The sequence below is a fragment of the Clytia hemisphaerica genome, unplaced genomic scaffold (genome assembly GCF_902728285.1).
Source record: "Clytia hemisphaerica strain Z4C2 unplaced genomic scaffold, Clytia hemisphaerica genome assembly, whole genome shotgun sequence".
Taxonomy (NCBI): Eukaryota; Metazoa; Cnidaria; class Hydrozoa; order Leptothecata; family Clytiidae; genus Clytia; species Clytia hemisphaerica.
In genome coordinates, this window is record NW_027103728.1 from 803,859 (window position 1) to 831,853 (window position 27,995).

The following is a 27,995-nucleotide window of genomic DNA, read 5'->3' on the forward strand; positions in this document are numbered from 1 at the left end:
TACATACCCGACATCCATTTTGTCTAACCTTTTTTGCGGGATCAAGCTATCAAGCGTGCAGCCACTTCGATTTTCTGGGAGCTCGACGCTCTTACTAGAATGTCTTTTTGCTCTGCACTCGGTGGCAGGCTGTTATAAACTCATCGCTCGAGTAAGAGGCATTAGCGGACGTCGAGCTTGCTTGGCTAAAACTTTCGCAAAAGAGGCCAAAACTCGCGAAAATAGCGAGCGAGCAAAAAAATCGGATTCAGTTTCAGTCGGTTCTAACATAGCTGAGAAGACTACTTCTGACTATAAGATCATAGTAGAAAAGATGAACCCGACTGCTTCCAGGTTCTCTTTTACTCAGAAAACAGACACGAAAAGAATGGTGTAGTTCTTTTCCAAGTTTTTTAGATTTGAACTTTAACTTCCGCTTTGGCCTGGGTACTTTTGACATATGTTTTCTGAGTACTCAATGATAAAAACAAACAAAATGGCGGATAAAGAGACCCCAAAATCTGAAGCAAAACCTGATGGAAAAACCAAGAAAGAGAAAGAATCAAGGAAGAAGATTGGACTTGGAAGGTAAGGAAACTATCAATTGTAAAAGGGGTTACGCACGATACGAAAATCTCGTGTTCGCAAGCGAAAGGTTTTTTACACTACATACCGTAGGATTGCTAAATTTCCTTATTCCCAGCGAAACGTTCCGATTGCTAGTGTACAACGGAAAAGGACCAAAACGCCACAAAAGTAGATTTAACACCGATTTTAGCCGGAGACGCCTAGAAGCAAACATATCCCGGAGACGGGGCAGGCATGTTTTCCCGGGAATGAGAAAGTTAGCCATTTTATGATACAATTTTAAAAAGTTGTACCCAGCCGTTTGGGTGAAATAATTCGAGGCATGATTTGGGCTATTTTCGCGATATTTGCATGGTGAACAAACCTTTTTTGGTAATTTTCATGATCGTCAGAGCAAGGAAAATTTCTATCAATGCATTTTAAACATGTACAAACTCTGGTGAACCAAAAGAAATTTGATTCTATTTTCAAAACAAACTGTTTTTTTTAACTCAAATATCTTAAAATTTCAACCTAAAATACTTTTTCTCTTTTCTCGTTTTCTTAAATCAGGGGGTAATGTATATCTACAAAAATTGATCTTGTTCATCAAAAATTGAGAATATTTTACAATGGGCTCTTCCAGAAAAAAAACACTCATGGGGGGTGGAGGATATATTGTCCAGGGGTATTGAAAAAACCCTGAAAAACTGCCATGTCCATGGGGTGAATCTGCGATGTCCAGGGGTAAATATTTGTGTCCAGGGGGTCAACTTGATGCTTGTCCAGGGGTAAAACACGTGTCCAGGGGTAAAACACGTGTCCAGGGGGTGAAAAATCGAAATGTCCAGGGGTAGATCACAGAAAAACTAATATATCCTCCACCCCCCATGAACGAATTTTTTCTGGAAAAGCCCAATAAGAAAGCAAAGGAAAATTTATATTTTCAAAATAGATGAAATATTTTGCAAATACTTTCATATATAAAATATTGGAAAAAAGGTTTAATATATAAAATATTGGAGAAAAGGTAAAATATATAAAATTTTGAAAAAAAGGTAAAAAATTATAGCATCCAAAAGTTATCCAAAAGTTATATTTTTTGAAATGCATGTCAAAAAGTAAAAAACTTTCAAAACAGGGAAACAATTTCATAATTTCAAACATACACTTTTTTTAATATAAGAACAATTTTATAAGAACAACGAGACTCAAAATCGCCAAAAAATAAGAACAATTTAAGAACAATGCTGAGCCTGAAACTACTCAATTTCAATCAATTTAGGGGTCAAAGTAATAAAAATTGGGTATAATAAGAACAAACATGAAGCTCAAAGTCCAAAAAAAAAAAGAACAGGTGAACGTAATGCAAAAGAAGAAAAAAAATCTCATATATACTGGGAAACATTTTCATAATCTGAAAGAACTTCGAAAGGAAAAAATTATTCCCTAGCAGAAGGCATTTTGTAATTTTCGAAAGCATGCTGCAAAAGCAAAAAATGTCACATACAGTAATTGGCAATCATAATTTCCAAAATTTCCAAAAAGAAAAAAAGTCTTCATGCCAGGATATTGCTTAAAAAAATTTTCAATTGAGGCGAAAATAAAAAAATTGTAGCGTTTCTTGAAACCAACCGGGTGAAAAATAATAATTTTCTGATCTGGCCGCAGACTATGGGTTCATCTATATAGTTCATTATAAAAAAAATCAAGTTGGAGCATTTAAGCTATAAAAGTAGTTTGGTTAGATATTCCCACTTGTAGATCAAGAATTGTTTGTTAGTTAGTAGTTGATACATTAGTATATTCAGGGCTTACTTCATACTGTTTGTACATAAAAGTTATTGTTAAAGTTCTATTTCAATGATCTTATATATTATATTACTTAACCTTAAGTCATCAAAAAAATCAAATAAAAAATTTTTTTCTGGCCGGCCGCATCAAAGCTTTTTTCCTTCACCCGCATTCCGGAAACACTACTTTTTTTTTATTTTTGCCTGACAGCAAAACTTTTCTACATTTTTTAAATCATAAATGCATGTGGAAGAAAATGTCAAGTTAACGACAAACATTTTCCACATTTTAAACGCACGGGGAAGAAAATGTCTAAGTTCACAGAAAAAATTTCCATGTTTTAAAAGCACGTGAAAGAAAATGTCCAAATTCACAGCAAAAATTTCCACGTTTTAAACGCACATGGAAGAAAATGTCCAAATTCACAGCAAAAATTTCCACGTTTCAAACGCACGTGCAAGAAAATGTCCAAATTCATAACCAAAAGTTTTCCATGTTTAAAACGCACGTAGAAGAAAATGTCCAAATTCACAGCAAAGATTTCCATGTTTTAAACGCACGTGCAAGAAAAGGTCCAAATTCACAACCAAAAGTTTTCCACGTTGCATTTTTAAAACATCAATCATCAATCAGTAAATTTTGCTCTGGGTTTAAATTTTTACATTAAAGCTAACCAGTTCATATCCAACCACAATCATTTCCTTGGGTGCCGCATCTACCATCTGACCATCATAAAAAAGTGAGTTCAAACTTTTTTGATGTCGCAAGTATTTAATTTTTCAAATATAGCATGGTCAGATTTATCCACAAATATTCAGTCAACTGCCTTGTTAGAATTTGTGTAAATATACGGGCAAAATTGAAGTTAGTTTGTTGTGAAAGTTGATAAAATATCGACCGGATAAAATATCCTGTTTTTCAGCAAGAAGAGATTGCATCAATCTCTCATGCCAAACCAAACGAAACATCAAATTCAGGAAGGAATAATAAGAAAACTTCATCATCAACCATTTCTTGTAACAATCACACAAAAATCAGGATCCAATTCAAGTCATTAAAGCATAAAAACCAAAGAAAAATAGCGAAAGAGCGGTAGCAACCAGTTGTTTATTTTTGCCGCCATGTTTGTTTTGACTGTTAAAAGGCAGTATGGTCCGATCAACAATACGCTTCCGAACCGAGCGACGTTTCCCGATCGAGAAAGATACTTATATTTTCCTTTGACGTTTCTCGAAGAAATGACGTATTCATCGTCGTAAGAAAAACATCATACTGTTTTTCACGCCGGAGCTCGATTTAAAAAGAGATTTGGAAAAAATCCATTACGTAATGCTTCCAACAGACAGTCGGGTACAGGCGATAATTCTCCATATTGGGACTTAAGACAGTTGCACACGACGACGAAAGTCTGAATGGAAACGAGGCTGAAAAAGGGTAAAAATCGATTTTATCACTCCGCATATCAGCTTTTTTTCCCGCGCTTTTGCCAAAAGAATCGCACTCGCTCGCTGCGCTCGCTCGTGCGTAACAAGCCGTATATGTATAAAAGTTGCGAAGCGTTCCAGAGCCTCCTCGATTCACAAGTTGCAAGCAAAACATTTTGATTACATACAAACACTGTCAGTCGGAACCACTACATAGAAATGGCAACTATTGCCTTTACGGGAAATATATCCCGAACGGGAAGGTGAGAAACTTCCCGAAATGGATAGAGTTTTCGAATCAGGAAGTTGACCAGTATCCCGATTGGGAATGTGACCTCTGCGCACTCCGGAAATGGTCGTGGAAGGTAAATAAGGGGTCACTCACAAATCGATTTTAAGTTCAAATAACGTCATATGACGTTTGTGGGTGGGTGGGTCAAGGTAGGATGACGCTTTGAATGGGTTATAAAAAACATCGATTTTGAGATAGAGCTTTCATCTAATATATGATCTCTTTTCTATTTTTTATGGATGAAAGAATAAAAAATATAAGTGAAATGATATAAAGTACAGAACAAACAGTCAAACCATAACCAGAGAAACCAGACCCCTCAAAAGTTATAGTCAGGCAGCTGAGGTCACATAAAAAAGTGCAGTAGCTACAAAGTTTGCAAGCAAACTTTAAACAGTTGTTTTCAATAAATATGACCTTTCTGAACACAAAATCATCAACCGGACAGTTTGAAAACATTTACCGGACGCGTCCGAAACTATTTTCATATTTGATGACGTCAAAAGCAAAATGAAAATTTTTATGAAAGAAAGCATAGACATATTATATACCAATCGATGCGTTTTTTGACGTAGATTAAGAAAAAGGTCAGTAACTATGTCTGAAAATTTGATAATAAAAAGTTAAAAGCTTCCGAAGTTTTGATGACGTCATATTTACACTTTCTTTAGGATCGATTTTCTCAAGTTAGGTTGAGAAATCATATATATCCACTAAAAAGTCTTCTATATCGATTTTTGAGAGCTTTCGAATGGCGGTCTTAGATTTCACTTTTGATAAGTTTGAATTTTTGATTTTTTTTCGTCTCGGACTGGTAAAATCGACGTTACGGACATAAAGGAAAAGCGTTCTAACTTTTTAAAGCTAAATTAACAGATATGGTTACTGACCATTTTCTTAATCTACGTTAAAAAGCGGTTCGATCGGTATATAATATGTCTATTTTGGCTCTCAAAAATTTTTCAGTTAGCCTATGGGCACGCATGACGTCATCAGGTTCTAAAATATTACCGGACACGTCCGGTAATTAATTTCAACAACTCCGGTTGATGGTTTCTAGATATTTAGGTTGTATATTTTCTATTAAAAGTGGTTTGGGATTGTTCGCACCCCATCCAATTTTTTTGTGACCTCAGCTGCCTGTCTATTAAGTTCGTATAACGACGGCTCGACTTTGATCGCTGCATTTTGTATTTTGTTGACTGTTGGAATTAGGCGAAGAGCACCTCGAAAATTATCAAATAAAAGGAAAGCTGCGGAAAAAAATACGGAAGTCTCGGAAAAGAATACGGAACTGGTGCGAAGAACAATTTTAAGGACTGACAAACCTCATTCTGTGCGTGGAGGATAAAAAAGAAAAGCAATATGTAATTTTGAAATATTCATTTATTCATGATAAAATAACTTTGAAATCCAAAATTATAACTCTCCATTATATTTATTAAATATAAAAACTATTTGTCCGCCGAAACATTTTCATTTTTTGCACGCGTCACACTCCAGCTGGAAGCAACGAGTACTTTGGGCAAGCATCGAGCTTTATCAGTCTGGGCAAGTCGGGTCTAAGAAACCAATGGTCAAAGCCGCGTTGGTTTGGTTGGTTGGTTGCAACACTCGAGTCGAAAATATTGTGATGGCGCTGAGCATGAGTTAGTGTTGGTTTTGAGGTTTTGGCTGAAGAAAAAGAATCAAAGTACCAGATTTTTTTGAGTGACGTTATGTGGGGTGGGTGTGTGTTTAGCTATCAAAACGTCATATGACGTTATTTGAACTTAAAATCAATTTGTGAGTGACCCCTAACTGATGCCTATTGTAAAAGAGGGTAAATAAATACCTTTCACCGGGTAGTTAAGAAATCCACCGGGTAATCATTTCTTAATTCTACTTTCCCCATTCCTAAATAAAAACTTCCCGATTTGGAAACTTCTTCTCGATCGGGAAACAAAAATCTGCTTTGTTTACAAAAATTCAACTTCCCGTTCGGGAACAATGAAAAGTTCTTGATCAAAACGGGAAACAGAAAAGTGATGAAATTTTCATTCTGGAAACAGTTTCCTTTTTGGGTTATTTTCACCTTCCCGTTCGGGATATATTTACCGTTAAGGCAATAGTTGCCATTTCTATGTAGTGGTTCCGACTGTCTCTGTAAAAATGACATCTGTAGATTATCTCTCATTGAGAAAAATGAAGCTTCAACCGTTCTATTTTTCATTTTCTAGAATAAATAGCAAAAAAGTTTAAAGAAACAAAAATATTAAGAAGATGAAAACACTAAACACACTCAGGGCATTTTGAACTTAGTAAATAAAAACAAACTGTACCCTTATAATTATAAAGGTTGGTGAGTCCAGTCAAAACACAGATTTGATTTGTAGCATCACGCTTCACCTTTACAAAAAGGAGGATATCATAAAATGAACCAAGGAAAATTTCATAATTTCAAAAAAGTCATTTTGCATTATCATACAGTAATATAACTAATAATGTTAAAAAAAAAAAGAAACAAAACAGGACAAAGCAATTCCAAATTCATAATTTCCAACAGATTGCAAGGAGGGAAAAATATCTTATGGGAAACATTTTTGTAATCTAAAAGAACGCCCAAAGTGGAAGAAAACTTCAAGTTGCCAACAAAAGTTTTCCATATTAGACGTCAAACATGGAAGAAAATTTCCAAATTGACAAAAAAAGCTTTCCACATTTAAAACACAAATACCAAGTTCAAGATTGAAGTTTCCACATTTGAAAAAGAATGCCAACAAAAATGAGAAAAGAGACTTTTTAATCTAATGTTTCCAGACATCTAAAAAAGAAAGAAAAATAACTATTAAAAAGCAACAAAATGAAGAACAAACCCTAACTACCGTAAGTTGGTCTAATGTCGACATCCGTCTTCTTATTTAGACATCCTTCTTTATGGATAGGAATAATAAGAAGGTCGAAATCACTGATAGACTAAAGATTTTTCCTCTCATCGCGCTAATCAAAGTCAATCAGCAATTCCGACCTTCCTCAGTTTCTATTGTTCCTATCTCTAAAGAAGGGTGTTGAAATTAGAAGATGGATTTCGATATTAGACCAACTTACTGTATCAAAGAACAACATATCACACATCGCCATCCACAACCCCGAAAGACAGTTACATCAATATGCCTTCTTACCTGTCTTTAAAAATATAAATAAAAGTAATCACAGAAAAGGACGAGAAAAAAAAAGACATAGGTGTGAGAACAGAGTAATCAAACTCGTTAGAAAAAGTACCATTAGAAGTCATAAAAAATCAACCTGAATAAATGCAATCGAAATTCCAGAGAACTTCAAAATTCCCCAAACAACATTACATTACATTACATTACTACCATCACATAAATTTTACAATTACGTCAGAGTAGACTACGCTCGCCACTGAAGAGATTTATGGACCATCTCAAGTCAAAACCCCCCAAAATCGCCTAACTTTTTCAAAAGAACTTTTTTGACTTTAACAAAGGATAAATAAATGAGGTTAACTTGTTTTTATTTGCTACTTCACATGCTAACTCAAAATTTATTCCGGTTCACAATGATATATACATTATAGAGGTTAAGTGTTGAATTTAAAGAGATATTCTTGGTCAAAGTAGGGTTAAAAATATGAGGTTAACTTGCACTGAGGTTAACCTAATGGTCCTTAAAGATAGACCAAAATTGGTATGAAATGTGAGGTTAAAGCAAAAATAAATGATTGGGTTTTACTATTTAATGATTGGGCAACAAGGTAGGCTAGAAAAATGAGGTTAATATTTCAAGTAGGGTGTAAAATTTGAGGTTATTTCACAAAAAAACCCTAATTGTGAGGTTTTAACAATGATATTTCAGTCTAATTTTGGATATCAGACAAACAGTAACCTATTATCAAAAACAACTAAACATGAAAAATTATATTTTGGTATAAAAAGTGAGGTTAACTGGTATATTAACCTGAGAGACCCAAGTACCTGAGAAATGGGTTGATTCTAAGCTCTCAGATATCCTGCATAGAAAGGCAAAGTTGTGTAATAGAAATAGTGGGATCCATTATTCAATGGTTGAGGAACAAGGTTAGATAGAAAAAAATGAGGTTAATATCTTAGTTTGGGTGGGTACCAAAAGTGAGGTTATTTGTGAATTGGGCTTATAGGGTTTTTTAATTCTTTGTTGTATACTTTAATGACTTATAAATCTGTTTTTGATATCAATACTGCGCTTAAAAGTAAAGATTAAGTCTTAATTAAGTCTGAATTAAAAATGTTTGAGGTTAACTTTTTATCGTAATATCCCTTAAACGTTTTTCGTTCAGTTGTTTTTTGACAAAAACACTTATGTTTGAAGGTATAAGCTAAAACATCCTACTTTTTCAGGTTGTTTAACCTCATTTTAAGAACCTTTTTGTTCTATTTCACATTTTTTTAGCTTAGTTACTTTATGAAAACTTTTAAAATGTAATTTTGTTCCTGTAGCTTTAATAGAACTATTTAGATCAATTAGAAAAGCAAATTTCTCACATTCCTTAACATAGAGTTTTAATTTTAACCTCAATTTTTAACCCTACGTTAGAGCAAAGATTGTCTATTTCATAAAAACCCTATCGAGCTAAGCTTCTAGTTTCATTTTACTTTTGTCCCATAACTTCATACACTGGCTAGCAGAAGATATGGTTAAGAATGTGAGGTTACTTGTTACCATTTTTTTAACCTCATGAATTGCACCTTTCTTGTGGGAAATCGCTAACCTTTTTTAGACAAGCTTGATATTTGAAGCCTTTTTGATGACTCCCTAATAACTTTTTCCCCGATAATTCAACAGGCGTCTCTATATTTTGAGGTTAACAAAAGTCTATAAATTGTCATATTAACCTCAAATAACAAACCTTTTTCAAGTTTTTTTTTCATTTTTGGGTATAAGCCATCAATTATGACCAACCCTCAAAATTTCAACCTTTAGATAAAAAATGAAGATTATAATATGGCCAATTATGTAAATTTTCCACTTTTTCCTCAAAAATATTAACTTTTTCTTAGGCGACATTGATTTGAGATTGTCCTTATTTGGAAAGGGTAATGATATTTTATTGTTTGCTTCTTCTTTAAAAGATTCGCCGGGTTTGAAAAGTATGAATTTCTTTGTGCATATTTTACCTACCCCAAATATTTAGGAGGCTGAGTTTTAAACGAATCGTCGAGTTGAAACGAACGATAAATGTATCAAGGTCTGTTTTATTTACCCCCTGGTGACTTAACAAAAGAGACTTAACTCGATGTTACAATCCAATTATTGAAAGTTTCTCTCAGCCTTTTTATAATGAGCGAGACATACGTTCTCTGATTACGCAATTTTCATATTGACATTTTCGAGGCATTTTGATGTAACTGACAGAAAGTGACTGTACCAGATTCATTATTCATCATTGTTTATCATGGGAATTTTACTACCGTTAGATTGGGTAACTTGCTAGCATCAGTGGAGGAATGAAAGACCTGGCTGGTCATTAAAATACAAATTTAAATCAAAACAAAAATTGTAGAGTAAAGATGCGCGAGCGGAGCTGCGTAGTTGTATTTTAAAGACCAGTTCAGATCATTCATTTGAGGGCTATGCATGTTAGCCTCCACTGATGCAAGTTACCCAATCTCACGGTACATGTGGTTTAAAAGAACGCAAAACTATGTATGCGTATAAGTCTCTATTAGGGTGAGCTGTAAAGATTAAATTAATTAACTCTCATATAAGCAACAAAAGTTTTTCACATTTTAAACAGATACTGTGAATGTGGAGGAAAATTTTTATAGTTGACAACAAAAAATTTTCCATGTTTTAAAGGCTTGTCAAAAGTGTGTTGACAACAAAGTTTTTCCACGTTCAAAATGCACAAAGGAAATTTCAAAGTACTGTAAGAAGTTGTGCAGAATCTGGGTTCTGGGTTCCACCTCGATTCAGCCGGTTTACCAGATGAGTTCACCTCCGTTCTTCTTGGTTCCCCTGGTTCACCTTTTTCTAATTCAATTAAGTCAATATTGCAGAAGAAGAAGATTTTGATCTAAGGTTGAGTGAAAACTGACCTAAGTAAGTCAGTGAAAATTACAAAATTGTCCTTTTTTTGCAAGAAATTGGCATCTCTCATTTTCCAACCATCAAAATGGAAACAAAACATTCGATTCAGGAAAGAATGATAAGTACACTACAACATAAGCCATTTCTTGTGACAATCATACAAAAATCTTGATCCAATTCAACTCATTAATAGCATGAGCACCAAAGACAACAAAGTAAAAGAGAATAGCTAGCAACAACCTTCCATGTTTGTTTTGATTTTTGAAAAAGCATAATGGCATCACTTTCGCTTTGCAATAAATTCAAATAATATCAATTTACTATAACGGAGGTAATTTGTTTTATCATTTCCCGGGACGTTCTTCGTGTTTGTTATCTCCTAAACATTGGCGTCACGGGTTACGGAGGGTTTACTCGTTCTTCGTATAATTCTGACGTATACGTCAAATCTGATATAACGGAGGTAATTTGAGTTACCATTTCGGTGAATATCCTTTGTAATTTATCTCCTTTATATTTTGGTATCGCGCAACTCGGAGATTCGAAACGTTTTTCCCATCTCCTGCCTTATAGAGAGTTGAAAGGAATGGATAGTTAAAGGTACGCACACACGATAGCAAAACTGCTTCGCTCATGTACATTCGCTTCGCAATAATTTATACTCAATCTTGATCATATCTTGTATTGTTACCTTTGTTTAAGGCAAGGAAAGTGTAGTAAGGTACAAACCTCCCGCATGATGCGCGCGATCCCACTTTTTTTTCTATTTTTCCTACCTCTTTTTTTTTACTTCCCTTGTCAGTAAAAGCTAGTGTATATGTATAAAAGCTGCTCAATTCACAATTTGCAAGCAAAATATTTATAGAGTCGCGCACTCGTTTCACAAATTGCAAAGCCAAAAGATGAGTAATGTAGACCTTTTTGCCACGTGTGTTTGGTTTGGGATAGCCTGGGTATCCAGACTCAAAATTTCAGAAAAAAACACTCTTATCTCAATATACAAAGTTTCTAAAATTTTAGAGTCTGGTGCAACTAAAAAAGTCTGATACAGTTTTGAATGACACAGTCTGTGAGTAAACCCTTGTTGACAGAATCTCAAAACTGTGGAAACCCAGGCAGACCACACATAATTATTACTTACCATAAAACCTCTTTTACAAACTCAATAAACTTTCAAAACTACTTTAAACTATATCCAAACGTCAGCCACATTCATAAAGGCTCCTTTCCATCAGCCATTTTGTTTAGAAATGAACGTGCGCTTTCATTTTCATTTGTTTATCTTTTTTTGCAAGGTCAGCTTTTTCCATAAATTATGCGCGCGCATCAAAAAATATCACAAACCCCGCGAAAATTCTGCTCAGTGACTGGGCGCGTACTGACCAATTAGAGACACTCGCATATGCAGGGACAGATATCCCTGTAGACGAGTTACTTCTGTTAACATTGTTCTTCTAGTTGAATAATTAAATAAAGAAGTGATCCTGTTGGTTGATGTCCAACTATTGTGAATGGTGAGTAACAACCAATTTACATGGTAGCAGCATTCGGTGGTTTTGCAGTAAAGATATTATTGGTTGGTTACTAAAGTGTGATAAAGTTTATGAACTTTGGTTGTTATAACAGTATAAACTAAAGTGGTTAATTGTTGAAAATGGCAGGTGTTGTTTCGATAGGGCAAAAGTATGGATTGCCCCCGTTCTCCGAAGATGGAGACTTTGAACATTGGTTACATGAAATTGAAATGTGGCAGTTAGTAACTGATTTAGCTAAAACAAAACAGGGACCTGTGTTGTATCTCAGTTTATCCCCGAAGGTTCGCCAAGCATGTGCAACATTAACGAAAGAACAGCTAAATGTCGAAGAGGGTTTAGATGTGCTTATAACCAAATTGAGAGAACTCTATGCAGTGTCAAAAGATCAGGCAATGTTTACTGCATACGAACAATTCGAAACGTTTCAAAGAGATACGAGTATGAATATCGCAGAATATATCAATCAGTTTGAACAACTCAATCATAAACTGAAAACTTATAAGATTGAGTTACCATCGCCAGTACTAGCTTATCAATTGTTGAAAAATGCTAATTTACCAAAAAGTAAACGTGATTTAGCCAGAGCCACTATTCCAGAACTGAAGTATGATGATATGAAACGGCAGATTAAAGCTATTTACGATTCGTGTACGACTGATGATAAAACGACTGAAGATACATCAGATATTTTAGTTGAAATGAACAAGCATATTATTCTCGTAACAATTATTCTGCTAATCGAGGACGAAATTTTCGAGTTAATCGATATCGTGGACGTGGAGGAGCTAACTATCGAGGATCCCGTCAAGAGGACAGTCGCGCTCCTCAAGCACAGTCATCGACTCGTTATAGAAACTGTCCAGATGAAAATGGTAACCCTACTCGTTGTAAAATTTGTGGTTCAATCTATCATTACTACCGTGACTGTCCGGATGCAGATAAAAAGGACTTATCATTACAACATTTGAAAATCCAATTATTTACGCAAGAAAGTGGAGTCGAGTTATGTTTTCTTGAGCAGATGGTATCAGAAACATTAAGTTGTGCAGTTATTGATCCAGGGTGCCCTTCAAATGTATGTGGAAAGAATTGGTTAAATTGCTATCTCGATTCGTTACCAAATCGCGAAGACGTAACAGAAACAAAAAGTAAGAAGTCGTATCAATTCGGTCCTAGTCAAGTTTATCAATCATTGAAGAAAGTAAACATTCCTATTAACATCGGTGGAAAACCAGGGCATATCCTTACAGATGTAGTCGACTGTGAGGTACCTCTTTTACTTTCCAAGCATAGTATAAAGGAAGCCGGTGGACAACTTGATTTTGTTAAAGACACGATAACTCTTTTCGGTACAGAGATAAAACTTCAACACACTTCAAGCGGACATTATTGTATTCCTATTTCGCCAAAGCAGATTCTTGTCAATCGTAATATCGCACCTGAAGCACCAATTGAGTTATATCTTACAATAAATGATTTAAACACAAAGTCGAAAGAGGAGAAAAAGTCTATTGCTGTTAAGCTGCATAAACAGTTTGGACATCCTGTTGATTCCACAAAACTGAAAACTATCGTAAAAGATGCAGAAATCAAAGATGACGAGTTATTGGGACTTATCGATCAAGTGACAGAGGAATGTGATGTTTGTACCCGTTACCGAAAAGCCAGAGCCAGACCTGTCGTATCGTTATCGCTTTCCAAGGAATTTAATGGTTGCCTTGCAATGGATTTAAAGTTCATCACAATTAACGATAAAAAGTACATTATTTTTCATATGATCGATTTGTTTACTCGCTACTCTGCGGCGTCCGTCATCAAATCTAAACACAAGGAGGTGATAGTTGACGAAATCTTGAAACACTGGGTTGCTATTTTCGGTTCACCACAATCAATCTTTGCTGACAATGGAGGAGAGTTTAACAATGAACTGCTTCGTGACGTAGCAGAACTTTTAGATGTATCGATAGCTTCAACAGCTGCTGAATCACCATGGTCAAATGGGGTAGTCGAGAGACATAATGCCACTCTAGGAAACATGATCCACAAAATTGTTGCTGATACTCAGTGCTCCATACAGAATGCACTTGTTTGGGCTGTAAGTGCGAAAAATGCTTTGTCCAACAACTTGGGATACAGTCCTAATCAACTTGTCTTCGGCCGTAACCCAAATCTTCCGTCCACGTTAACATCTCAGTTACCAGCCCTTCGAACGAAAACGTCAAGTGAATTTGTTGCTGAACATTTGAATGCTCTTCACTCTGCTAGAAGGGCATTTATCCAAGCTGAATCCAGTAAAAGAATCAAAACAGCGTTATCACGTCAAACACGAACAACAACGAGCAAAGAGTTTAATAATGGAGATACAGTCTATTACAAACGAAATTCAGACAAGGACTGGCATGGTCCAGGTACCATTATCGGAATTGACGGAAAAGTTGTTGTTGTGCGTCACGGAGGAAGTGTTCTACGAGTAAGTCCATGCCATTTGACGAAAGCAAATAAGGAAAAGTCGGGATCATTACCAAAGGAGATACTTATCGTACCAGATGAAGATGAACAACCACAAGTACCCATTCCAGAGCTATTAGACATCGATATTGTTAGTAATGAAACAGTTATGATTCCAGTTGAAAACCCGATCGCAGAACCTAAGCTTACTAAACCTGACAAAAAGATACCAGAGATCCAAACAGTTGAAACGACGCATCCGGTGGGAGATAAGAAAAAGACTGATCGTAGAAATAAAAGTAACTCTCAACGAATTCAGCTTCCTCGTATTGGACAACAAATTTTGTTCATTGACCCAGATACCAATAAGGAAGAAAAGTTTATCGCTGTTAATCGTGCTGGAAAAGCTAATGGCAAGAATAAACATTGGTTTAATGTTAAAATTTAGTGTCGGGTGTTATTAAGTGCGTTGATTTTGAAAATATTCAATGGCAGCCAGTTGAAGAAGAAGTCCTTTACAGTTCCAGTAACAACCCTCAAGTATTAGCAGCTAAACAAAAAGAACTAGAGAAATGGACCGAGTACAATGTCTATGAAGAGGTTGACAATGAAGGTCAAGAGACAGTATCGACCAGATGGGTTATTACCGAGAAATCTGACAAGGACACCAACACCGTGAAAGCAAGGTTAGTCGCTCGTGGTTTTGAGGAAATCAATACTGAAGTTCGTACTGATTCCCCAACTATCTGTAAGGAAAACCTTCGTCTCGTATCAACAATTGCCGTGAGCAATTCGTGGAAAATACACTCTATGGACATTAAAGCTGCTTTCTGCAAGGGTGTCCAATTAATCGCGAAGTATTCATTCAACCGCCAAGAGAAGCGAATACCTCAAAACTTTGGAAATTGAAACGTACTGTTTACGGTTTAAATGATGCCCCTCGCTCGTGGTATCTTAAAGCTGCTGAGGAACTAGTTAAAGCTGGTGCCACAAGAAGCAAATATGACCAAGCGTTATTCTTTTGGAGAAACAAAGGAAAGCTTCAAGGTGTTTTATGTTGTCATGTCGACGATTTCTTCTATGCTGGAACACGCCTGTTCCATGAGAAAATTGTATCACATGTACAGAAATCATTTGATTTAAGCAAAGAATCGTTTTCAACTTTCCAGTACCTAGGATTGGACATCAACCAGACAGGAGAGTTTGTAGCAATGCATCAAATGACTACATTAAGACACTTCAACCTATTGAATTGAAAGATACATCAAAACGTAATCTTACTCAAGAGGAAAAGTTACAACTGAAAGCTTTAATTGGACAGATACAATGGGTGTCAAAACAAACACGCCCTGATTTAGCTTTTGCGTCGTGTGATTTAAGTAATCGTGTTAAAGATGGTACAACAGATGACATACGGTTAGCGAACAAGTATCTTCGCAAGCTTCAAAATTCAACTGCTCAGATCCACTTACCTAATATTGGTGATGTTAAAAAGTCAACGTTGTATGCTTATAGTGACGCATCACACGCCAATCTTCCAGGATTTAAGTCTCAAGGAGGTTTCATTATCCTGATTAAAGGTGAAAATGGAAACTCTGCGCCTATTGTCTGGACTTCAAAGAAAGTAAAACGTGTTGTGAAAAGTCCACTTGCTGCCGAGACTCTTGCGCTACAGGAAGCAGTAGAACACGCATCATTAATTAAAGCACTACTCTGTGAGATTTATGATTCAGAACAATCAACATTTCCGACTGTTTGTATAACAGACAGTAAATCATTGAGAGACACTGCTCACACATCTACAGTTGTTGAAGATAAAGGTCTTATGATTGACCTTTGCTGTTTACGAGAAATGATTCAAGGCAAACTCATTACGATTGAATGGGTTCCTGCCTCAAAACAACTGGCAGATTGCTTAACCAAATCTACAGCATCTGCTTCCTTATTGATGAAGGTTTTGGCTGGTGAAGCTGGCCTTCCAAGTCAATAAGAAGACCCGCCAAATGTACATAGTGTAAATATTGTTGGTATTGAACATTAAACTTCTGTTGACATTGTGTTATTGATGCAGAAACACTTTTGAGATTGATTTGGTCTCAGATTCAAGACACACACACTTATGTTTCGTTACGTTATGTTACAACACGATGTACAACACTGGATCACAAATATGTCGATCAATACAAGATTCGTCCGGCCGGAATCTGTTAACATTGTTCTTCTAGTTGAATAATTAAATAAAGAAGTGATCCTGTTGGTTGATGTCCAACTATTGTGAATGGTGAGTAACAACCAATTTACAACTTCGACCAGACCGTAAACCAGAGACAAAATATTAAAAAAAACTAGACAGTGAAATAGTTTAGGGTCTGGATATCCAGGCTAGGTTTGGGAACGCGAAAACGAACGCGAACTACCCATGTCTAAACTTTTCAATATATCTCCAGAACTAACAGATTTTTTGTAATTCTATAAAAAGGTCCAAGTTCCTGAATAGTTTTACTATGTTCTGTAAAAGAATCATAACCATCAGTCAAATACTCATCCATCTATTTAAGATTGAAGACAGAAATTTACGAAGAAAAATAAACCTTGAGCACAAAAAATGCTTTTTTAAACACTTTTTTCCACCGAAAAACAAATAACTTTTATAGACTTACCCTCCCCAAACATTGAAGAAGCCTCTACTAATTAAAGTATATAAATGAGATAAGATAAGATAAAACCTTAAAATCAACCAGAATTTAAAACCTTTTGTCCAAAGCAAAAGACGTGCTTTTCTCGCCTCCATCTTGTTCTAGAATGAGAATTCCAGAGAACTCCATTCGGTTCCAGTTCCCACGGTCCTTTTTTCATCCAATCAGATTGCGCGATTTCACTTTCGCTTTATCTAGTTCAATAAGACTGCGCACGGGATTTGAGTCATGTGACATCTCTATTAAAAAACCCACGCAGAATAAAATAGAAATACAGGGGGTCACACCACTGGCTACATGAACTGAAAGCTAGCAATTAAGGCCAATATTTTTGGTTTTTCTGAAGGACAAAAGGTATAATAGGAAGCTTTACTGAAGGAGGGATAAGGATGGGACTATCTATTTTGAAGATACAGACAAAAAAAGGCACTTTTTTGGGTGGTAATTAAGATTTTACTTAGAAACTTTAATTCTCTTAGTCTTACCCCCGCCTCGGACCCCCCTGATATGAGGAAGGGAACCATGTTTGCCATCCCTACTGAAAATTTCAGATCAAAACAAACAATGAATTAATTCCTGTAACTCGAAGAAAATTGGAAAAAGCTGGTTTTTAACTGTTTCTGATCCTAAAGTGCTATTTTTTGGTAAAAGCTATGCAATTTATGTTTGGATTTCTAGAAAGCTTACCCATTCATTGTCAATATATTTTTTATTTGAAAGTAATCTCTTCATGGAATAAAAAGATATAGTCAAATCTTGTAGGATCATTTTTCAAAAAATTTTTGCCAAAATCGATTTTCGCATTTCGCCATTTTACCCTACGCAAACGCACGTGTTGCCTTTCCATTCGCCATATTGAATTGTATGCAAAAATTATGATGGCCGAATTGATGCTGTGGTGAGATTGCATTGAAAATATGCAAAACATATGCACAAAGAAAGTATTAATAATATAAAAATTACATGCATAATCGCACGATGGGTTATTTTTTCTTATTTAGCACGCCCTCAAAGAGACCAATTAAATCATTAATTGCATCCTGTAGAGAGCAATTAATCGTTAATCACACTCTTCAATGCCACGCCAATGTTGACAAAATTGATTTTGATGTTTTTTCTTACATTTTTTTTGCATCGAACGTTTTAATTGCATTCGAAATTTATTTTGTGAGGATGAAAATCAATAAACAACAATAAAAGAAAGACACAGAGAGAAGAGAAAAATATAAAACTCTCAGTGTATTTTCAGTTAATTGACTTTCCTAACTGGGAAAAAGTAGTGAAAGCCATTGTGCGATTAGCTCGTAATCACATAATAACTTGTACAATTCGAAAATTGCACTCGTGAATTTTTTGTTTCAAATTATTCGAAATTAATAACAAAAAAAACACTCGTGCAATTATATTCTAATTGCACTCGTTATCTAGCCTGGATATCCAGCCCGTAAACTTTTTTTTGATTTTGATATTTCTTATGTTTACGGTCTGGTTTACCTAGATCGTCTGCATTCTTATCTGAGGATGATTATGCGGATATTCTTATTGGTTGGTCCAAGCGAATCCGAGATCTGAATGGTGGCGCGCGTATAATATAAATTATGCGAGTACGCCTAAATATTTAGGTGGACCGCGCGGGCGATCAGCAAGGCGCATACGCTGCTTTGGTTGTTTTCTTTTCAATTACTTGCTTAGATATTCTTGTTTTAATCTTCTTAATAACTTGGTTGCATCGTGTAAAGAACTAAAAAGGTATATCTTTCATCTTTATTTTGCTTCAATTCTTCTTTTCTGTTTGGCAATTTTGTATTGCTGTTTTGGGTTGGATTTTGAAAAAAAAATTTCTCCAAAGTTCACTTTGCACTTTTTGTCTAAACAGACTTTCCACCACACTGTCTATATTTTATGGTCAAGGCTGCCATTCTAAATTGATTTATCACTGCTGGGGTACCATCTTGAAATTATGCATGTCATTATGTGCGTATATTTATTTGCAGCCATGGGATTCATGCAGAAAAATCTGTCAACAGGGGTTCACCTGATTTCTAGGTGAACCAAGCTCTATAATTTTAGAACTTTGTCTGGCTGAGGTAAAACTTATTTTTTCTAAAATTTTGAGCTTGGATATCCAGGCTACTCGTTATCATGTGATTACATATACTAATTGACATTATATTAAATTGTAATTTGTAAAGAAAGATTAAACTTGCTTGTCTTGAAAACTAAAAATAATCTTATTCGCTCATCTCTTAGAACAAGCACTTCAAAGAACCATAACATTAGACATAAACTCAAGCTGAAAAATTACCAGCTAAGGTACAAAAATAATCCATATTTGGCTGACAGTAAATTATTCTCATGGGAATAGAACTGCCCCAAATGATCAAATCAAAACATTGATCTGATTTACAGCAGCTTTTACTAACATGTTGTTGGGCTTGACCTTGTATATCAAAACAGGGGTCTTAATATTTTCTTGCACAGGAAAGAATGTGTGACGTGATAATTACTGCTTTCCAGTTTGCATGTTTTGAAAGTTTGATGTTAGTGAGAGCTACAATGTTCTTTGTTGCACAGACTTGTTAAAAGCAAAGTAACTTTTTTAAATGATCAATTAGGTCTATAAGATCACAAAAACGAGTAGTGAGAAAAATTTTGACCATTTTAATGGTCCCCATGCGACGTCATCACTTTTGCTGGGGCTTGAAAATGAAAGTGAAAATTAGAAGCTGACATATGGCTCAAATGAAAGATATTTATCCAAGAATTCCAAAAAATATCATAACATATACCTGAAAATCAATATTTGAGAAGCTATAAAGGAAAATAGCTCAAATGACGCCATCGATGACGTCATCAGCAATTAAAAAATCGTCGAAATCAAAAAATTTTTATTTCATTTGAAAGAAGACCTGCTGCTTGGGAACAAAAAATATTACTACATAAAACCTTGAATTTCACTTGATAGGAAATTATTCTGTGAAATGCGTTTGACTTGACTCTCAAGCTTTTTAAAGATTCCTAACTAAGCTAACCTTTCGCAGGCAAATTTAATGAATTACAAATTTGCTGACAGGGGCTTAAAAGGAGAAATTCAGATTTTTTTGTATTAATATTTTTTGTTCACTAGATGTTCACACTTATTTTTTATTCTGCTTGATGTATTTTGAGATCCGGCAAAATTGCCGACAAAATTTCCGGGAGATAGCCTACCGGTGGTGCACGGATCTAGGCGGGTGTCTTCTCCCTGGTACACCTTTCAGTTAGGGAAACCATCCAGGATACTGGCATTCTATAAGCCAGCAAAAACTAAATCACACTTGTAAACTTAAGTTTCTTACCATTTTCCATCGAAAATAATAAAAAGAATTATTACTTCCCGAAGCCGGAGATCAAAACAAATTATCTTCCAAGATTATGGCGCCCTTTTGTATCTATTGTTAAGGACATCTAAATTGGTGGAAAGAGTTGCGGAAAGACAAAGGCGCCCGCTGCTTCGAGGGTGGTAACGCCAAAATACCCAATATGATCTTCCAACAGAAGGCGAGTTAGTTGCCGCGCGAGTTACGTCATGCACTCCACCGCAGCGCACAACGAAGTGTGTTTCAATGAATATTATTAATTATAAGAATATCTTATGTGCTTACCTTCAGTAAACTTTGAGTGCTTCATTGAAAATAAAGAAGGTAAGAAGATAAAAAATGCGCTGGATAATTTTCATTGTAACAGTTTGGTCAATCATCGCTGAAAGTTTGAAAAAGTTTTTCCGACGCAAAAAAAAGTTACAGCTAATTAAAAGCACAGTGTGCTTATACTTACTATGTTTGCTACATCGTCTAGGCTAAAGAAAGTGCGAAAAGACACGAACGCCATTTTTCAATGAGTGATGTTATGATTTTTTTGATTGCGGCCGCGTACAGGAACTCGCCAAATGTTCCTAATGTGCCTTTTTCTAGAGAAGTTGTTCTTCAAGTTAGTCTTCAAGGTTGACTTGGTTATAAATTTTTCATCTATGACTCATAATTAAGATAATTTCTCATAGTTTTTGAAAGTGTTAATTTCATTAAAAAGATTAAGTAACAACCGAACTGAGGTCGTTGCGTTGGCAGAGGGCAATATTTCTCAGTAGAGTACAGCCAAAGAAACCGGTCATTATTGTATTTGTTAACCGTTTTCTTTAGCTTTGATTGATTTTTTTGCGCTTAATCCAGAAAAAATAGCGATCAGAAATTGTTTTAATTTTCAAGGTCAAATATGAAAAATGAGACAAATAATGTCAACGCAGTGTTCATTTACCTTTGAAAATTTACTAGTAGGGGGCCAAGCCTGGGGTTCCGTGACATCTTTTCTACAACCTAACCATTTTTAGTCCTTTCCGAAAGAACAGTATATTATAATAATATATTATATATATAAGATACATTTTTGAGCTTTGAGAACTGTCATGTTCTTTTGGATGGACTAAAAATGGTTAGGTCGTAGAAAAGATGTCACGGAACCCCAGGCTTGGCCCCCTACTATATGTCACAATGAATTTTCCTGACAATAGGTAACTCTGTGCAGTGCAGGCCCGTCGTCATGCAAAAAGAACCAATCGCATTGCGCAAAAAGCCGTGTAGCCCTCTTCGAAAAAGTAACCGGTTAACAATTCCAAATTTTGACAGTAGTAAGCATAATATGACCTCTGGAACTATCTTTAAAGACATAAACATTAAAATAGATTTTTTTTGCATTTCCACCCTCCATATCTTTGAATGTATATACCTCTTTCCTAGTCAGGATGTCATGTTGATTAATAGACCTTTTCAGAGATTTAAATCACTGTTGGTTATCCGTTATAGTAAATGTGATGTTGGTATTGAGGCATTACTCTCTTTTTACAGTCTTTGCCCAGATCGGTTAAAAATCAGACCAAAAGTACAAAATCATCAACCCAAAAATTTTCAGATTTAAAGAAATATATACACCCATTATAACTAGCGTTTTTATTAACATGATGCACATTTTTGTGTTTTGTTGGTATATATTTTATACTTTCAAACAGACTGTTGCCATTTGTATGTGATTAAATTGACCAAAATATCCAAACCCCCGTTTCTTATTTGATCCCAGCCTACATTTCCATCCCCGGCCAGTATTTTGGTAAATCTTGGTACCCCCCCCTACAAAGACCTCTAAAAAATTTGACATCCCCCTTTTTAAAAAAGAGAGAGTGCAAACTAAGCATTTTCTATCTACAATTTTCATTTGTTTTCGTACTAAAACTCTAATTTAAACATTTCAAGGCATAATTTGTAGAGAGAATGTTAGATTCGTACCTTTTTCAAAACATCTCGCTTTAAAATGCTATATTTTCACAGATGATAAAATCAAGGTTATAAAAAAAGGAACAAAAAGGATCTTTCTTCAAAGTGTGTATTTTTCTTTTCCTCTGGGCTCAACGTCCCCCAACTAACCCTGTCCGACCAGCTATTCTTCTCTAGTTTAATAATTTTTCACTCAGTGTACATCATGAAATAAAAAGTGGTCAAGATAGCTTTAGAAGACGTCAAGATCCTGGATATGAACGAAATCTTTTCCAAACACTCTTTACTCTGTTACAGTCCAGGAAAAAAATCTCTGATTGCCTTTATTTGTGAAAAAATTATATCTGTTATGTGAGGTTTTATGACTTTACTTTTTTACTTTCCAGAATAAAGAAAGAACTTGCAGAAATTTCTCTAGACCCTCCACCCAACTGCAGGTATGAATTTTGCTATTTTTAACAGAATAAAAGTTTGGCATTTGACTTTTCACAACAGTTTCTTATTAAATAAAACCATGAACATAGCAGTATGAGTCATAACATTTGAAAATAGTCTTTTGAAAAAACTGAAATAATCTAGGAACTCATAATCAATTGTTGACCTGTATTTAATACCAATTTTGAAATTCATTTTCTGCATTATCTTTTATATTAGTGCTGCGCCAAAGGGTGACAATCTACATGAATGGCTTGCAACCATCATGGGACCACAAGGTTCACCGTATTCTGGTGGTATCTTCTTCTTAGACATTACATTTCCGTCAGATTATCCTTTCAAACCACCTAAGGTACATTTATTTTCCATCTAAGTTGATCTCATTCCGACTAGTTTAATTTTCTCGTTTGTTGATACAAACTTCTACAATGCTCAGTACTGCTACTAAAGTATTTCTCAAATTGCACGAATAGGATATTTAAAGTCAGCCTCACTATATGAGCTTGCCGACGTTCTTTGCCTAAGAGGTAGGGCGGGCACTGGTGTGAAAATTTAGTCGCTTAATTTCACAATTTTTCGAATAAAATAACATCCATAAAGTGCTTTTGATTATCTAAAATAAAGAAAGTATTTTCGAAATCGAATTAGGCTATAAACTGTTTCAATCTTGTTTTAGCTGCTAACTTTATATTGAGACATAACACCCTTTAAATACCATTCTCGGTAGTTTTCATCCTCCTTATTACTTTAGGTGATCTTCAAGACACGTATTTATCATTGCAATATAAACAGTCAGGTAACATTCTTCAACAATTTCATTTCTTTTCACTCTCTGGCTGTTTTTAATCACAAATTCTGGTTTAACGTTCTCAGCAAGTAATAATATAATGTTCTTAGATATTTCTAGGACCTTGTTATAGTCTATGATTGTTCATAATTATTTTGTTGTTTGGTTTTGGGAGAAAATTATAATCACGAGCAAATCATTGGATAAGTTTTATCCAATTATATGCTTATTATTTAAAACAACATCGATCTGCTTACAAAAAACGACAACATGAATTATATACCAGTTTGATCCGATAAAAGTCAAAAATAAACGATAGACGAAACTTATTTATCAAGATTTTTCGAAATTTAGCAAAATCAAAAACATGAACGAAAAAACTGACAAAAAGCAAGAAAAACAACCATTTGAAGAAGCTAAACAAAACCAAACATGCACTCCCACCTCCTGCTCAGATGACGATGACCAAAACCGTCTAAAATGCCGAAAATGCCACCGCATGGTACACTACGAGTGCACACAATTACCGCTTTATCAGCTGCAAATTTTTGCCAACACTTATAACGAACAATATCTATGTCAGAATTGCGTGTGGATAACGCGATCTCTAATGAGTAAAATAGGTGAGAACTCGTATCATATGATGCAGAGGGAGATTGAGAAGAAGGACGACGTCATTAAAAAGCTCAAAAACCAGCTAGCCAAGAACCGCAGCCTTAAGAACGATATCGAAAACATCTTAACCAATAAGATGGCTGACTTTGAAATAAAAACCAAGCAGATTATAAAAGAAGAAATAAAGCAAACGACGAATTACATAGAGAAAACATCAGAAAAAACATACGCTGAAATAACTAAGAAACACAAGGATAATTTCAAATCAGCAGTGAGAGAACACCAACAAGAAAACAAGAATGAAGAAAGAGACATCGAATCAAGAAAACGAAATATTATTATACATGGAATGGTGGAATTAGAGGTAGACAACAAAGAGGAACAACAGGAACAGGACAAAATAGACATTGAAGGTATACTAGGTAACATTGGCGTTCAAGATATCAAACCGTCCCACCATCATCGCATTGGACAAAACCAAAAAGGGCTACATTGGCGTCCAATCAAGTTGATCTTAAAAAGTATAGAGGAAAAAGAACGGATAATGCAAAATCTGCATAAGCTGAAACGATTCAATGAAATTGGTGGCTTTAGCATCACAGACGACTTCACCATCAACGAAAGAAAAATCATTAAAGATATGTGCCAAAAGGCGAAAAAAATGAATTCAAAAAATGACGATTTCGTTTGGCATGTAAGAGGAAGCCCTAGAACAAACCTTCGCCTAGTTCGAAAATCTAGGACAAAGACCAAAACAACGTCTTCTCTTCTGTCCATATCTTCTGACGACTGGACGACAGATGAAGAATTAGACAATTTATAAATCTAAAATTATTTCGTAGAGGTCGATAGACCTGTGAAATATAATTCTATGAATATAATATAATATAATATAAGATTTATCATGAAAGATTTAATTTTCCTGGCTTTGATTTTTGAAAATTATTTTGTAGCTGTACAAAGGAAACCTTTTTTAATAGCCAAAAAGATTTATCCATATTGAGTTGTGCGGAGGTTACATATTTCTGAGCACAAAGTGTATGTCGTGTACATATGTAAATCTGAACTTCCACATACCAGACCCCTTATGCTGAGAAACATTTTCATTCCATATCATTTAATTTTCGACGACCTTTTTAAAATTTTTTGAATCCTTTTTTTTTCTTTCTTTTCATTGTATACTTCCATTTGATATTTTCTTTTCTTCAATCCAAGCTTGCATCTGCGTCGATATTTTGGAATTTCTGCAGTTGTTATTTCTGGAAAGGCATTGGATCATTAGTATTGACCTTACTGATTCGCCTTACCTTTGACCTTTGTTTTAATTCTCACTCTTTATTTTTCACAGGGTGTGATATGTTTGGACGTTTTGAAAGACAAGTGGTCACCAGCTTTCACCATTTCAAAAGTCCTCGTCTCTCTGATCGCTCTTCTATCCGATTGCAATGCAGGTACTTTGATTTTTTCCACTCTACTTCCTCCCTAGAGTATTTATTTTAGTGAGTTTCTCTTCAGTAAATTATATTAGATCACCTTGCTTAAATTGGCCCATGGATACTGCTAAGTACTCTTTTTTTGTAAGAACCTAACAGTTTTTGTTGAGGCTCGTTTGTTCTTATTTTGAGCATTTTGACCATTAAAAACCACCCCCAAACAGAGCAAATTTACGTCTCCGGACTAGACAATATATCCTCCATCTTCGGGAGTTTCTAAACATCGACCAGAAATGTCGACCACGACCAGCGACCACGACCAGCGACCAGATAAATTTGGGTTATCGAGTTTACCTGCTCTCTCCACCGTAGAGAACATCCAAATCGAGTCCTGATGTGGCTTTCAAATGAACCACTGAGCACGTGGCTGAGAATTACTCTAGCTAGAGAATACTAAAAGTGACTTTTGACGTTACCACAGGGGGGGGGGGGTCGGTAGTAAAATCTTAGACATATATGAGTAGTAAAAGGATTTTTACGAATTTTTACATACCACCACCCAGACTCTTGGAAGAGGTATTTTACTACCCTGGTAGTAAAAGCTTTTGGGACAATTTGTCATGGAGACCACCTATTTTTTGGTTGCTTTTCGGACTGATTTTGCAAAAAAAGCTAAAAAATGATTATTTCTGTGACACATTTTTCACGTAGTGCAAAAATTAATGTTTTTCCCTTACAAGTAAAGTCTTTTTATATTGACAAAAAATTTCGAGAATTTTTTGTTTGCAGCAAACAACTTTCCAACAGAAAATTTTTTCAAATTATAAAAATTTTCAGATTTTTTCAGAAAAGTCATCCAGAAAATTAAAAGAATTACAAAAAATAGCTAAAATTTGCTAATTTTACCAGTTTTAACTACCCAGGTAGTAAAATTTTTTCAACATTTAACACATAGATACCACCCATTTTAGTATTTAACTACCCTGGGTAGTAAAATTTTTTTTTGATTTTTCGTCACACCACCACCGTAGTAAACGTCATTATGTCTGAGATTTTACTACCGACCCCCCCCCCTGGTTACCAGTCATTTTCTAGACAAAGTGACACTTTTTGACAAAAATATTGACATGGCAATTAAGATTAAGTGTGATGCCTGTAAACTTTATGTATTTTAATTGTACCGAATGAGATGCCTTTAGTATGAATAGATAGAAATTGTCAGTAGGAAAAAGCTGGGAAGGCCAGTTTTAGAGATATCAATCTCATCAATTATTCTATTGTCCTTACATTGTCAAAATGACTTATTTGGACAAAATAATGATCTGATGATCAAATATAAAGCTTCCTAAATAAATTCCAGCACAAATTTTGTCACTGATTAATTTGATGCCGAAAATACAAAAGGGTAGAAATTGAAACTCTTTCAAGCTCCCAGAGCGTTGAAATGGCTGCTCTACACGTTTTGCACGTGGCTTTATAATCACTGTAGGTGAGACAGGGGTGAACTTTACTCTTCAATTCGATAAATAAATGATCATAAAAGAAAGACTCTACGGTGGAGAAAGAGGAAAAACTCGATAACCCAACTTTATCTGGTCGCCAGTCGTGGTCGCTGGTCGTGGTCGCAATTTCTGGTCGATGTTTAGAAACTCCCTCCATCTTCCCCCTATGCACGAAAATTTGCTGGAAAAGTCAATTGTAGGCTTTTGATCCGATTTATATTCTTATTTTATCTTCTAATCTTCTGGAAAATCAACCATTCCAGACTTCAAATATATGTTCTTAAAGGGATAATCAGATGGTTTGAAATATTTTTCCTATAGATAGCTTCTAGGATTTTAGGAAAAACCTCTAAATTTTTCGGTGTATTTATTTTCCTAACTCAAGTTATGCCACTTTGAAATCTCGCAAAATGGGACTTTTCAGGGACTTTTCACACTTTTTTCTATTGTTTTCAAGCAAAGGTTCAAAATTTCATTGTGGCATAACTTGAGTTAGGAAAATAAGTACACCGAAAAATTTAGAAGTTTTTCCTAAAATCCTTGAAGCTATCTATAGGCAAAATATCTCAAACCATCTGATTATCCCTTTAATTTCTTGTGTCTTTTTTATTATGAATGCTCCTACAATTTTCCTATAAAAGAAAATTAATGTTATCATTTGATATTTTTTCAGAGGATCCGTTAGTGGGAAGTATTGCACAACAGTACATCAACGATCGTGAGCAACACAACAAAATTGCCAAAGAATGGACGCGACGTTACGCTACTTGACTCTTCACGTACGACAAAAATGTTGTTGTTGAAATTATTCGCTTCGTGTGAAGCAAAGAAGAAACGATGCAAGCCTACAGGTATCAATTTTGAAAAAAAGATACGAAAGTCCAAGGTAACATTGTACATACAGTTTGCTTGTTAATTTTTTGGAAATATCCAAAAAGTTGCTGTTCCTTCGATTGTACTTCTGTCAAGAGGTAGACATTTTGGCAGTCACAAATTATATAATTTAAAAGAAGTTATAACTTATTATTAGGAAATGTTAAAATTTTAAATATTCCGTATTTTGAAAAAAAACAATGAACTTTTTTTATACTTTTTAAATTATTCCTTTGTTATTCG

General features: G+C 35.0%; 1 protein-coding gene across 1 annotated transcript; it reads left to right on the forward strand.

Annotated features, from left to right (window-relative positions):
• The first annotated feature begins 327 nt into the window (after positions 1 to 327).
• Positions 328 to 27,977, forward strand: LOC136804933 (ubiquitin-conjugating enzyme E2 E3-like). Its single transcript, XM_067061463.1, has 6 exons — positions 328 to 567; positions 22,494 to 22,544; positions 22,762 to 22,894; positions 23,294 to 23,338; positions 25,293 to 25,395; positions 27,553 to 27,977. The coding sequence occupies exons 1-6, from the start codon at positions 440 to 442 to the stop codon at positions 27,648 to 27,650; spliced, it is 558 nt and encodes a 185-aa protein (XP_066917564.1). The 5' UTR covers positions 328 to 439; the 3' UTR covers positions 27,651 to 27,977.
• The last annotated feature ends 18 nt before the right edge of the window (positions 27,978 to 27,995 follow it).